We start from the raw sequence: 15,455 nt of genomic DNA, 5'->3' as shown, positions 1-15,455 counted from the left end.
AACAAGGAATGAGAAAGGTCCTTCCAGAACAACTACTTTTTATTATTGAAGAAGAGAATCTGGGACCAGATTACAGCAACCTGAGGGAACACTTGACAAAGCAGTGATGAATGGAAGAAGATTTGCAGTTATTTCAAGCTATCAGAATAGTGGTAACAATGCAATAGAAGCAGAGTCGTGGGTTCATAATTTAGAATATTCCACTAGCATGTGTATGTCATTACACTTACATAAGTTGTTAGTGATGTAGGCATGATAGTGTCATACTTTGGATTGAACCTATGCATCTGATGAACTTTATGGAGACTTGTAACAACTTGTTCATTTCTGTTCACAGGAAAGTACTGCATCATCAGAGACAGAGGTTTCAACCACAGATGTTAAACCAGTGGACACACAAGATAACACTGGAAATGACATCCACATACCACCAGAAGTAAACAGCACAGTAGGTGCAAACAAAACTAGAGAACTGTATGACTGCAAAGACGATGAATTTCATTGTCATGATGGTTCCTGTGTTGACTGGAACCTTATCTGTGACAAGGAAACCCATTGCCCAGATGGCAGTGATGAAGTTGAAGGCTGCCTCTTGAGGGTAATCAACATTGTATCTCTCTTGAGTATTGAATAATTAATAATTTTATGGAATAACTATTGCTAGACTTCACATTAAAATTTGGTTCTCGGATACGTTTCTTTCCCAACAGTTGAAGAATATTTAACCCAAAATAAAATAACCAGTTTTTAGTGTAAAGCTTATTGTTGACATTAATTATCAGCATTCAACACTATCAAGTGATCAGTTAATTTTTTCTTGAGTAACACTGTGAATATTATGTAACTTAACATTGGAAAGAGTGTAGGCAGTTCATGGCAGCTGGGACAGTATCGCCATGCGTGGTTATATGTCTGTATTTGTAAAGTGACTGTCAACAACTCAGTGTCACAACTATTCTATGAATTAGCTTAGCTCTCTCCATTATCTATAGTTCACCAAGGACTTTCCACTATCATATCTATAAGTAAGCATATGGAATTTAAAAATATTAACAGTATAATTGAATGTTTCTCATAGTTTCTGAAGAGACATTTGATCAGAAAGGCTTCCTCAATTTCTGTAATAATCTTCACATCAAATCTTAGATAAGTAACATTGTTGGTCTGTTAAATCACAACTGCAGTTACAGTTAAGGTAAGGCTACAATAACAAAAGTCTAAACATTTTTGCTTGTGACTTGCCTTGCAGAAAGATTGTGGTGATGGATTTCGTTGTGGTTCTGGCCATTGCCTGCCTAAGGAATGGTTCTGTGATGGCAATGTCGACTGTGTTGATGGATCTGATGAAGATGGTTGCCATAAGATTCCTGAACCAGATGAGACCCAAGGTATGTCTTTGAAGTGATGGGTAATATACTGCAGTGTGGTTTTGTTTTATTTGTTAGTTCTTCAGCTTGTTTGATCCCCTATTCCAGTTCCTCCTGTCTTGTGCTAATCCATTGATGTTCATGTATGTGCTGTTCTGAACAATAAGTTTTAAATAATAAAAAAATATTTCTTGGATAGTTTTACATACTTTTGGCAGTACAAAAAATTTCACCTCCTGGCCACAAATCTGTCTCATAATTTTATACCTTATAATTCTGTTTCACTAGTGGCCCTCTTACTGCCAAATCAACAAATTTTGAATGCTCTTTGCATATGTTCCCCATTCTCCTAACTTTTCCGTTAATACAATGAGGCATTTCCAAACACTTCTTTCCTGACATTTCCTTTCCAATATCTCTTCATTTTCTATTTTGTCTGCAAACATAAGTTTGTACATCTTTTGTAGCTCCACTATTATGAAAAGGAAAGTTGCTACTCATCAAGCGGAGATGCTGAGTCGCAGATAGGCACATCAAAAAGACTGTCACAGTATAAGCTTTCGGCCAACACGGCCTTTGTCAAAAGTAGACAACAGACACACACATGACTGCAGCCTCTTGTAGCTGAAGCCACACATATGCCACATGAGTGTGGGTTCAGCAGCCTGAGGCTGCAGTCACGTGTGTGAGTTGTATTTCTGTGTGTGTGTGTGTGTGTGTGTGTATTTTCAACAAAGGCCTTGTTGGACAAAGGCTTATACTGTGACAGTCTTTTTGTTGTGCCTGTGTGCGACTCAGTATCTCCGCTATATGGCGAGCATCTCCACTATATGGCGAGGAGCAACTTTTTCCCCAGGCTTCCAGTTTATTCAACATTTTTTTCCATGGTTCATGTTTCACTTCCATATAAGACTGTTTATTTTTCTCTTATTCTACTGTTTCTTCCTCAAGTTAGATATTTAGCAAGTAGCTGTTACATTTTATGCTACTGTCTTGTAAGCCGCAGCATTGTCACAACTGAGAAGATGACAATGATCTTCTTTTTGTTTAAAAAATGTATATTCAACTGAAAAAAATATCGTATTGTCATATATAGGCAACAACAAAACTGAACTTCCTTTGTACTGCTCTTTATCTTTTCATATTTTTTAATAAGTAATATGTCCATGTATGCAGTACTTATTTCAAGTCTTCCTTATTTTGTAGTCAGAATAGGTGTCATTTGAAAGCAGTACTATTAGCATCTGTTCCTTTTGTGATGAACCTTTTTCTTTTTTTCCCCGTACATTATTTAGCATAATAGTCAGATAGCAGTGACAATAGTCAGCAGTACTGCCTAATTTCTTTCTTAACATGAAATAGTCTTTCTTGGTTTTCTACACTTACAAAAATACTTAAAGCAGAAGTCTTGTTATTACTCAAGATTCAGTGGTTCAGTTATTTACTTATAATCAATTTTTATAGGACTTCAGGACTGAAAGAAATCAGCACAAATAGCTTGAAAAGTCATTACAAACATTGAAATAAAATAAATGTCTATGCCAGACAAAGAACTTTTCACCATGTTCTCATTTAAAATGTATACTCCTCATAACCTCTCACAACCTTTGTTTATCATCACTGTCTCATACAGCATATTTCATACTTTTAAATTTCAAGTTGTGTTTCTGAATATGAGGATAAATGAAAGCGATAACATTACAGTGAAAACACATATATTATATTTCTTATTCTATAACATTTTGATTAAGATCACATATGCTTTTAACAGACACACTCAGACGATCAAGAAAGGATGTTGGAATGGACCATCTTATGGAAATACAGCTGGAAATTGCCAAACAGGAACGCTTCAATCAACAACATTTATATCAACTCAAGGCAAGTAAAATAAATGTTGAAGTCATATTATGTTTCAATAGTTCAGACAATATCTCACTCTTATGGCCAATTTAAACAATGATTTGAACATAACAGCACAAAGTCAAGTCTGAAATATAACACCCATGGGAGAAGCTATTTCTCAGCTTACAGATTCAGTTGAAGCCAGTCACATCATTTTATAAATAAGGAGTTCCTCTCAAAGCAGAGTACAGAGAAACTTGTTGAGGACATGAAGAAATCGTATGGAGATTGAAAAGAAATAAAAATATCAGACTGAGAAAGTGCAAGAAAAGAAGTAGTGCAAATAAAAAGAGAACAGAAATGGCTGGATGAGAGAGCCCTGGTATGAGGCAGGATTAGTAATAAGAACATATCAGATCAAAGCATGGTTTATAGAACAGGGTTGACAACGGCATGCAAAAGTGCATGTGTGCACAATGTGCTGCAAGCATGCAGTCTGAGGCTTGGCCTGTCTCAGTATGATTCAACTTTGCTCACAACTGCTTGGTGCTGCTTAACATTTCATGTAGCAGTGCTATGTGATGCTGTTTCTTCTGGCATTTGACATGGCATATTTTAGTCAGCATAATTGTCTTTGGTTGGGCAGAATCATGGTTTTATCCTTCACTGTTTGTATTCCATATAACGGGGCTTCACAGGTCCAGTGGCTGTTTGCACAAAAAGAGAAAGAAGCAGTCTAGTGATCTACTGTCACAAGTGTTTAAAAATTAATGGGTAACACAGAAGAGAATGATGAGACTTCTATCTATTATGCTGTTGCATAGTTGATGGGTGCCGCAATTTTGCTATGGGTCGGCACTATAACACCATGCAGAAATAAATTAAACATTTAGTTGATGATGAAAGAGCAAAAAATTACAATGATCAACAGATGATTTGTATGGGATTCATTGTCTTGTACATCAAGAAGCAGTTAGTGCTAAATTTGTAGGCATGGAGCATTTAATTAAATTAATGCGAGAAATAGTAAATTTTCTGAAGTTGTATGCACTATACCATCAGTTGCAGCAGTTTTTAGTGGAACTGAATGAAGAGTATGGAGACATTATACGTTACTGTGGAGTGAGACATTATATGTTACTGTAGAGTATGTTGGTTAAGTCAAAGGGTATGCCCAAAACAATTTTTCAAAGTAAGATCCACTATTGTATAATTTCTGAAGGAAAAACGAGAGCAAGAATGAAAATTAGAACATCTGAAATGGATTGCAAACTCACATTTTGAGTAAACTTTACTGCACACTGCCCACAGTAAGATGGTGGTAGGTGAATGCTGTTCTTGAACATGGAATCAGTTAGTTGACATTCATAAGCAGCTGTAAATCACCCACTCTACTGTCAAATGATTGGAATCTGCTGTGTATTGATGTGTTAGTCATGTACTGGTACCTTAGGTAGCAAAGTTACCTCTCTCCTGTGAATCCTGTCTCTTCTGCAAGAATTACAGGGTCTGTCATTACTCGCACACTTGACTGTGAGTGGCGTGTCAATGGTATATCAAGATGTCCTGTACAGGTTAGACAGGGACCAGGGAGGAATCGGGCTTTATACCAGTACCCCTAACCAACAAGTTTGAGGTGTTGTCTTCCACTAAAAGTGAAACATGGCCAGTGGGACTCACTTAACATGTTGGAAAACCTGTTTTGTCCTGTGTCAAGAGGAGGGAATGTAAAAGGGTAGGGGTCTAGTAATCATTGGCAGCCCAAATGTATGGCGAACAATGGTATCCGTTAGGGAAACAGTAGCAAGGACAGGAAGGAACACCAGATGCACTCAATGTGTATGCCTGGAGGCCTCATTCAACATGTTAAAAGAGGCTATTCTGGCAGCCATTGAGGGAACAGGGTGCAACCAACTGCAGATTGTGGTGCACATTGGAACAAACAATGCCTGTTGTGTCCGAGGTCATATGTGGATTTGGATCATTCCAGTGACTGGCAGAGAAGGTTGAGAAGACCAGTCTTTCACACAGAGCTTTAACGAAGCCCACAATTTGCAGCATTGTCCCTGGAACTGATCATACCCCCGTGGAAGGACTGAATCATATACTTCAAAGATTCTGTGACAAGGTAGGCTGTGACATAGTGGACATGTGTCTTAGTGTTGAGCACTGTAGGTTTTCCCAAAGTGGGTCAGGTGTGCATTACACATTAGAGGCTGCTACCCCTGCAGCTGACTGTATGTGGGGTGCACAAAGGGGTATTTTAGATTAGTTGACTTTCCATCCAGTCCAGTCCAGATAATGACAGCTGTAGGAGACCCAAAAGTATAAGTGTAAATCCAAAAGAATGCCCCACACAGGCAAGAGTATTAAAATCATAGTATGAGGTTCATTCAAATGAAACTTGGTCAGTGTGTCTACCTTTGCCTTACATTTAAGGTGGCACCACGTAACTGGGGGAATGGTGGCACCACTATTGGTAGAGAGACAGACGCACGCACACCGTTTGATGTTGCATAGCACCAGTGTGATTTCCCGCTGAAGAGAAGGTGGTCACATGAGTTATCGTCCACTATCGAACATGCAGGCGAGTAAGCAGGAACAACGAGGAGTGATTTGAATTCGTGCCTAGCATTATCAAGCCACTTTACAGAACCTTTGGCGAGCCATTGAGTCAAAATGTCGAGGCATGTTGTCCAGTGGCGTTATCCTCCTGCATGATAATGCCTGCCCACACACGCCAATGCGGTGAAGACGACATTGCAGTAGTTTTGGTGGGAAACGCTGGAACATCCACCATACACTCCTGACCTTTCACCATGTGACTTCTATGGGTTTGGACCTCTAAAACAAGCTATTCGCGGACATCGATTCACAACAGATGACACACCGTGTGACTGGGTCCAGGCCTGGAGCCGACAGCAGTGTACTAGCTTCTTGAAGGATTGAATTGAGTGGCTAGGGTCGCAATGGGATAAATGTGCCAACAGTTTTGGCGACTGTTTTTGAGTATATGTACTGTGTATAACTACATTTTTGAGTTAATAAAACCAATGCTGTTACTTTACACTAGTGACTGGGTTTCATTTGAATGTCCCTTATAGTTAATTGCCGAAGCATTCCAAAATAGTGCTGGAGTCTGAAGCACTACTAGAAAGCATGAAACTCACAGAATACTAGGTACAGAAGCTGGTTGAAACCTGACATTGATAGCAGTGTGATTTTTTAACTTTAAATGTAAATTGAAAGGATAGTATAATGGGAAACGGAGGTGGTGGTGTGTATTTGTCACAGTAGACAAGAAACTCAAATCCACTCAGATAGAAATTGAATGTGCATGTTTTTTTGGGCAAGGTTCAGTATCAGGGATGGGCATAATTGGATCCTTCTATTGCCCATCAGACTCATCTCCTGAAGTAATTGAGAACCTTAGAGAAAACCTCAGTTGACTTGTACGTACGTCACACTATGATCATCGACGGAGGTGTCAGTCATCCAGCAATCAGTTGGTAAAATTGCTGTTCTGTTAGTGGCAGGTGTGACAAGACATCCTGTGAAATATTAAAAAAGGTATTCTCTGAAAACTACTAGCACAGATAGTCCAGAACCCCACTCATGATGGAAATGGATTAGGTGTAATGGTAACAAATAGACCTGACCTCTCTGATGATCTCCATACTGAAACTGGTATCAGTGACCGTGTGGCGGTTTTGGCAACAATGATTACCAAAATATAGAAGGACAACTAAAACAGTTGAAAGATATATATGTTCATTACACTAGATTAAAAAAGTAGTAGAGTCATATCTCAATCAGGAACTTGGAACTTTCAGCACAGTATGGGAACATGTAGAGGAACTATGGCTCAAGTTTAAGAGAATAGTTGATTATGCACTCATTAGTATATACCCAGTAAAACTGTTCATAATGGGAGGGACCGTCCATGGTATACAGTCACTGTAAAGAAATTTCTAAAGAAACAGAGACTACTGCATTATAGGTGTAAAACAAAGCTTAGGGCTAGAGATAGAGAGGTACTGAATGAACATATTGTCTGTCAAGAGAGCAATGCATGAAGCCTTCAGTGACTACTTTACCAGAATATTGCCAAATGATTTTCCACAAAGCTCAAAGAAATTATGGTTTTATGTAAAAGCTGTTAGTGGCACCAAAGTTAGTGTCCAGTCACTTGCAAATGAGGCAGAACTGAAATTGAGTGTAACAAAGCAAAAGCTGAAGTGCTTAATTTGGTTTGCAAATGTTTCTTTACAAAGAAAAACCCAGGAGAACTGCCCCAATTTAATACTCGTACCATTGAAAAGATGAAAAAGGAAGGAGGATTAGAGGTTTAACACCCCATCGACAGCAAGGTCATTAGAGATAGAACACAAGGTCAGATTATGAAAGAATGGAGAAGGAAATGAGCTATGCCCTTTTCAAAAGAACCATCCTGGCATTTGCCTGGAGCAATTTATGGAAATCGCAGGAAATCTAAAACTATATGGCCGGATGAGGATTTGAGCTGTCATCCTCCTGAATGTGAGTCCAGTGTGCTAACCACTGCACCACCTTGCTCGGTACTGAAAAGATGAGTGAAATAAGTGTTAGTGTCAGTGTTGTTGACAAACAGCTGAAATCATTAAAATTGTACAAAGCTCCAAGGCCCATGAAATTTATGACTGGCATGAGGATTTTTTTGTAGGGAAAAAGAAGCATGTCATTTTTGATGGAGAGTCATTGTCAAATGTAGAAGTAACTTCGGGTGTGCCGCAGGGATGTGTATTGGGACCCTTCCTGTTCATGTTATTAATGACCTAGTGGACCATATTAATAGTAATCTCAGACTTCTTGCATTACACAATGATGCAGTTCTACAATGAAGTGCTGTCTGAAAGAAGTTGCATAAATATTCAATTGGCTCTTAATAAGATTCCAAAGTGGTGCGAAGATTGGCAACTTACTTTAAATGTTCAGAAACTTCACAAAATGAAAAAAGCATGATGTCATGACTGTAATATCAATGAGTCGCAGTTGGAATCGGCCAGCTCATACGAATACCTGGGTGTAACACTTTTTGGGATACGAAATAGAATGATCCCACAGTCTCAGTCATGGGTGGAGCAACTGATAGATTTCACTTTATTGGTAGAATACCAGGGAATTGCAGTCAGTATACAAAGGAGATCACTTACGAATCACCCGTGCTACCCATTCTGGAACATTGCTCAAGTGTGTGGGATTCCTACCAAATAGGACTAACAGGGGATATTGAACATAAACACAGAAAAGCAACACTAATGGCCACAGGTTTGTTTGACTCATGGGAGTGTGTGACAGAGATGCTGAAGAAACTGAGCTGGCAGTTTCTAGAAGAAAGATGTAAACAATCCTGAGAAAGCCTACTTACAAAGTTTCAAGAAGTGGCTTTAAATTGTGACTCTAGGAATACACTACAACCCTGTACATATCATTCCCACAGGGATTGTGAGGACAACATTAGATTAAGTACAGCATGCAAAGACGCATCTACACAATCGTTCTTCCCACACTCCATATATGAATGGAACTGGAAGCAACCCTAATAACTGGTACAATGGGATGTATCTCTGCTATATGCTTTCCAGTAGTCTGCAGAGCATAGATGTAGATATTTCCTCATTTTAAAATGATACTCAATGAGTGTCTTTTTCCCACATTGACAACTGTCAGATCTTCAAATGAGGAGTCAGAATCTCTCATCTCTGTGATGTTACAGTGAGTAGCCAGTTCACTGTCTTCAAGCAGCACTGATGGCACAAGCTATTCCTGCCGAGACAATTATCATCATATCCTGCAAACACAGTTCCACTGCACCTGCTGCTTGATTTACGGAAAAGTTTCTGGGAATGGAGAGCAAGGAACCTGATTTTGGAGCCCAATATTCAATAAAATTTACTTCAATGGAAGCAGATTTTAGAATCCATGTGATAGTGGATAGATTTGTCCACATAAACATACATTATTTAAATTTTTATGACAAATTGGATCTATACAGTTAATAATTACAATGTGGAAGGTCTAAGGGATAAATCATTACACCTTGCTAGAAAACACTTGTAGTAAGCCTGGCACCTTCTGATCAGGGACCTGTTATCCACTTCAATACGTCATAGCCACACTGAGTTACATATTATCCTGGTGGGGCATTTAAGTGGACAAGGTTACACATGCAAACAAGATAAGTGATGGATAATATGTGAGAGTTACGGGATGGGGGAGGGGGTAGAAGGAAAGATGTTGCACATATACTAACTTTCACTAATTATTGTACGAGCAGCTCCCCTGGAAAGAAATTTATGTTAGATTTCTGATTTGATTATTTACAGTTTTATATACATGAATATGCAGTAACAACACTAATGTTGTAGGAAAAAAGTCACAATATTGTAGCACTGCTTTAAAATATATTTTTTACTGTCTGTGACAAAGAGTGCTGATCGAAAGCTTTCAGTTTTGTACCTAATCATTAAGCAATGCTTGACATAACAGCTCTTTGCACTCATCAAATGTGAAAATAAGCATTGCCAAAAACTGAAACCCCACTGCAATCTGTGTAAACAAACAACAGGCAGACAAGTACCAAATTCCTAGTACTGTTATAGTTTTTGGCTAGACTCCATACAGTGTTGTTAGATTTTACTTTGCTGTTGCAGGTGGAAGAACTGTCAACACGTAATGAAGCAGCTCGTGCAGAACTGAAGGCAGCACAGGTCTGGAGGGATGCAATGATTGAGCGCCTGGAGCAGCAGCGCAAGGAGCACAGGCTGTCGTTGGTTTCTCTTGAAGGAAGTAAACCTGAAACGGGACTAAATCACACTGCAACAGAAGTTCCCCCTCAGAGTACTGCAGCATCAGTGGAAACGGTATAGCAGCTGCTGTGATATTATTATGAATTGAACATCATCGTACCGCACAACAAAACTTACTGAGACAGTACATGCAAAGTCTCACCAGAATACAATGTGCGCCAAATCTATTTTGTGGATGCGATAGACAAAAAAGACTATTCTCACCTGTTGTGGTCATGATAAGCAGCTGATAAAACATTATTGTCATTGTATGATATCCATCTGTTGCCTATCCCTTTTGTCCATATTGTCCTTTGTGCCTCCTTCCATTTCATCTTCCCATCTATATTTTTCTTTTTCCTTGCTAATGTGTGAGGATCACATTCACAATTCATGTCTGATTTCATGTTACCAATGACCTTTTACTTTCATTGTATATTACAGCCTTTATATCAATGTATCTTTAATTTATGGCATCTTCCCTTGACTTCCGTGTTTATATATTTTTGTAAACAGCCTTTAGTGCCTCTCTTGTACAAAATATAATAAGTAAGCACTAAGTGCATATTATTGTATTTTATACTGTATATTATTGTTATGTGTTGAATTATAACCCACACCACCTGTCACAAAGGAAAGCTTAAGTGGATGATTGATGCTGATAATGATCTTGAAAAAGTTGGCTAAGTTTTTTGAGAAACTGAGGACTTGCCTAAATGCCTCTGATTGCTGTGAAAACTTGTGAGAAGTATGACACTATAGTTTCATTTCCATATGTTCACCATTGTGAGTATGTATGTAAAATATATAAGAAAACTTCACAAAGTATAAAGTTGTGTGACTTCTGTACATCAATTTGTTTTATTTTACTCAACATGACCCTATTACTAGTTTATTTATTTATTGTGTAACATACAACTGAAAACAAGTTGACAGTATGAAAACAATACACAAACTGAATACAAATACTTCTTTTTACACTAAACAGACAAAAAGTACTTTTTATATTAGTAAATTTATATGTGTTTAAGTGTCAGCTACACAATCATAGATCAGGCATTTAGTTCGTAATCATTCATAGGAGTTTTGTCTGTTACTTATACTTCTGTCATCCCTGGCAATGTTTATCAACAAATTATTATTGTTACCTACATGCCCTACTGTTGGTCAGCAGTGATCTATTCCTATACACTTAGTTATTGCATTATAATATAATTGGATTGATAAAAAATATGCCCACGAAGTGATGGCAGGAAAAAATGCACAGAAAAGTTCAGGAAATACGCAAGCTTTTCAGTGCCAGTGGCTCTTTCTTCTGGCAGAAGGATTGGAGGGGAAGGAAGAGCGCTGAAGAAAAAAGGATTACCGAGGTTTAGAAAGTGAGCAGAATTATGGAAAAGTTGTACAGAATCCTGGATCAGGAAAGACTTACCAGACAGATTGATAGGGAAAGATTGATTGTCAGGGACTGTACAGGATAAGATTTGAAAACCTGAGAGATTAAAGGTGGAAGGTAGACAGAGTAATGACAAAACATCACGCATGAGTTAATAATATCAGAAAGGTAAGTGCATTACACATGGTAGACATGTGAAATGGGAGGGAAATGAAAGGTGGAGAAAACTAAAGGAAGCAAAAGAAGGAATAGATACTCAAAGGAAAGGCTGACACTGAAGAAATTAACATAAATTAGCACCAGGGGAATGGCGAGAACCAAGGGCACTCTTTTAACACCAGTTCCCATCTTTGTAGTTCTGAAAAACTGTTGCCATGGGTGAGAATTCAGATGCCATGTGTGGTGAAACAGCCACTAAGGTCACGAGCGCCATGTTGTAGAGCATGCCCTGCAATAGTATATTATGTAATAATTTTTTCATAATGCGGGGCCACAGTCGTAATATACCATATTTCTTTAAAGTCAGTATCGCCATTAGACTGTTGTTTATTTACAGTGTTACATTTACTCTTACACAATCATGATTTTGGCTTCAAAGTGCCATTATCGAGTGTTTTAAGTGTTATACATTGCCTAAGATGGTATACTGTCGTATTTAAATACACTATTAGACACATTGTCTAAGAGTCAATATTTCTGGCAGAGCCTACTGCTTTGTTTCATCGCTGAGTATACCATCTTGACTACTTAGCCAACTGCCATTCAGTCAAGATGGTATACTCAGTGATGAAACAAAGCAGTAGGCTCTGCCAGCAATATTGACTCTTAGACAATGTGTCTAATAGTGTGAGTAAAATTGAAGGCAAACACTGAAATCACTTAATTAGGTTAAAGTCTGATTATTCCCCATCCACTAAATCTTTTCTCAGAACTTGACAACTGCAGCAAAGTCTTTATGACAGCTTTTACCAGGTTCCATAAATACGCTTAACTTTATGATTTTTTCTTCAAAAATTTTTAAGAAGTCTTTTACAATAGCAAATAATACACAAAATCCAAAACTTGAGCATGACTTCAAAATCACATAAGATATTAAATTCAAATTCATATAACTATTTACAAAATCCATTATATACACCCATTCACTCTTACCTTTCACACCTGGTAGCATTGGTATTAGTAATATTTTGGTTGTCGTCTCTATCAGTTTATTTTATTAATCACCTCCGATAAATTTCATGTCATTTTTGGGATAGATTCATTTTCCATTAGTAATCAAATGCTAACTAAAACCTTCTTTTTTCAAACATCGACTTTTGTAACAACACTCCACAATTCCTTTACCATTTTCCAGCAGGATAACACTCCCTTCTACAACAAGTTACGCCCTTCCTCCTCATTACTCTGAGCCCTTTTATTATACTCTATAATTAGTCATCTCTGTTACTTCTCTCACTACTACTTCAAAACATATACCTTCATATACAACATGACAACACTTCACTACTGCAAAATCACCATAATGCGTCATTTTATTTTTCAAATTATACCCGCCTGTCTCATTACTCTCTCAACTCCTTTTTCCACACATACTTTACTCGCACTGTTACCACTATTCATCACAACAACACCCCCTGCTACTCCTTCTCATTTCCAACAGAGTGAAGAATATGAAAGATGACAGATAAGTTCATAAAGATAGAAGAGGAAGATTGACAACACGAAGAGAAAGTGAAGTAGTATTGTCAATAACTCGAGCACCTGGTGATCGTCAGTCACCTAGCATTGCAACGAGTACAACGCCCTCAGAGGTTTCAGTACCCTCAGATCCTATTCTACATGCACATATCTTTTCAGGTCAATAATATTCTGCAATCCCAACAACTTTCCTGATTTCCAATATGCCAACCTATATGCATTTAGATGCGGCTTTTCAATAACTCTGAACGGACCCATGTACTCGTCGGTAAACATTTTAGTATCTGAAGTTATCTTTTTGGACTTTTCTCTGGTTTTAACAATAACTAGATCTCCTATCTTAAAACTTGTAGGTGGTTCCCTTGCATCATGCCTCCTCTTTCACTCTAATGCCTTCTTCTTTATGTTCTCTCGAGCTACAGTTTCCTTCTGATCCTGGGCTAGAACAACGATAGCTGGAAATTCCACAACATCAAATAATAAGTTATTAGGTCTTACACCACACATCAGTTCACAAGGAGCAAAACCTGTTGCCTCATGCTTTAGATGGTTTATCACTTCCTCAAAATATTCTAAATATTGTGCCCATGCAGTATGCTTTCTGTGGCAATACGTTCGACACAATCTGTTGAGCTCCTTCATAATTCACTCACACATATTCCGCTGAGGAAAGTATGCCGAAATTTTAATATGTTCAATATTTTTACTTTCCGAACATTCTTTAAATCTTTTTGACACAAACTGCAGACCATTGTCCGATAATATTGCTTTTGGTACCCCTATTGTAACAAAGTAGTCTTACTGCAATTTACTTACAAATACCTGTGCATTTGCTTTCCTAATTGGATAAAACTTCACAAATTTCGTAACCCCATCTACCAAAACGAACACGTACTCACACCCCACTCTAGATACAGGCAATGGTCCAAAAAGATCCACTGTGACTAGATCTAGTCTATTCTGAGGCTCTACCGAGTACATTTTGCCTTGCACAATTCTGTTATTGGCTTGAACTTTCTTACATCGGTCACACATTTCTACTCTCTTCTGTACTCGACGCCACATGTTATTAAATATTACTGTCTCACTCAGCTTTGCTATGCACTTCTTTGCCCCACAATGTCCAAACTTTTTGTGTACATAGTCAATAAGTAGGTCTACATGCTGCCCAGGAAAACAAATTTTCCACTGGCTGTCGATATTCTTCTTTCTCCTAAACAGAATGCCCTTATGTATTTGGTAGTATTCTGATACTTTAGGGTGTGCAGGATCACCCAAATAACTCTTTACCAACTTGATATTGGCAACTTGATTCTGCTCCCTTAGTAAATTTTTACAAATCTTTTTCAACTGTCCTTCCTCACCTACTTTATTTTCATCATAACTGCAAAATTACATATCTCTGCCTTACTCAACATTGGACTTTCACTTTCTTCCTCATTCTCCACACTTCTAGATAATGCACCTGTTACCACATTTTCAGATCCTTTTATATATCTAATTTCTATGTCAAATTGCTGTACATACATTGACCACCGAGTTAGTCTCTGGTGCTTAAGTTTACAAGTCTGTAAGTAAGTCAAAGCCCTGCGATCGCTATATACAGTCACTTTATCTCCCAACAAATACTGTTGAAACTTATGCAAACCGAAAACAATAGCTAAGGCTTCTTGTTCTGAAATGCAATAATTTTTCTCAGACTGCTGTAGGGACCGACTTTCAAACGTTATAGTCTTGTGAATTTCTTCTTCTCCCTCTGTATCCACTTGGAATAACTCAACAGCAGTTCCATACCCACATGCATCCGCTACTAAACAAAACGGTTTTGTAAAGTCTGGGTGGTGTAGTGTAAGTAGGCTGTTTAGGTTTTTATATTGGTAACGCCACGTAGCGCTCTGTATGAAAATCACTGGCTGTACTGTGTGCAGTCTGTGGTTGGTTGGCATTGTTGTTGGCTATTGTAGTGTTGGGCAGTTGGCTGTTAACAGCGCGTAGCGTTGCGCAGTTGAAGGTGAGCCGCCAGCAGTGGTGGATGTGGGGAGTGAAATGGCGGAGTTTTGAGAGCGGATGATCTGGACAGAGACAGTAAATTTGTAAGACTGGATATCATGAACTGATATATATATTATGACTTTTGAACACTATTAAGGTAAATACATTGTTTGTTCTCTATCAAAATCTTTCATTTGCCAACTATGCCTATCAGTAGTTACTGCCTTCAGTAGTTTGAATCTTTTATTTAGCTGGCAGTAGTGGTGCTCGCTGTATTGCAGCAGCTTGAGTAACGAAGATTTTTCTGAGGTAAGTGATTTGTGAAAGGTA

General features: G+C 38.2%; 1 protein-coding gene across 2 annotated transcripts in view; it reads left to right on the top strand.

Annotated features, from left to right (window-relative positions):
• LOC126195144 (low-density lipoprotein receptor-related protein 4-like) overlaps window positions 1-10,784 on the top strand; it is a 36,125-nt gene extending 25,341 nt beyond the window's left edge. For both annotated transcript variants that reach the window (XM_049933650.1, XM_049933649.1), the window contains 4 exons: window positions 338-598; window positions 1,250-1,388; window positions 3,139-3,248; window positions 9,905-10,784. In XM_049933650.1, coding sequence (XP_049789607.1) covers window positions 338-598; window positions 1,250-1,388; window positions 3,139-3,248; window positions 9,905-10,120 — 726 coding nt within the window. In that variant the 3' untranslated portion in view covers window positions 10,121-10,784. The remainder of the gene's footprint in view (window positions 1-337; window positions 599-1,249; window positions 1,389-3,138; window positions 3,249-9,904) is intronic.
• Window positions 10,785-15,455: the final 4,671 nt, after the last annotated feature.

The sequence above is a fragment of the Schistocerca nitens genome, chromosome 7, assembly GCF_023898315.1.
Source record: "Schistocerca nitens isolate TAMUIC-IGC-003100 chromosome 7, iqSchNite1.1, whole genome shotgun sequence".
Taxonomy (NCBI): Eukaryota; Metazoa; Arthropoda; class Insecta; order Orthoptera; family Acrididae; genus Schistocerca; species Schistocerca nitens.
This window is presented reverse-complemented; position numbering and strand designations above follow the sequence as displayed.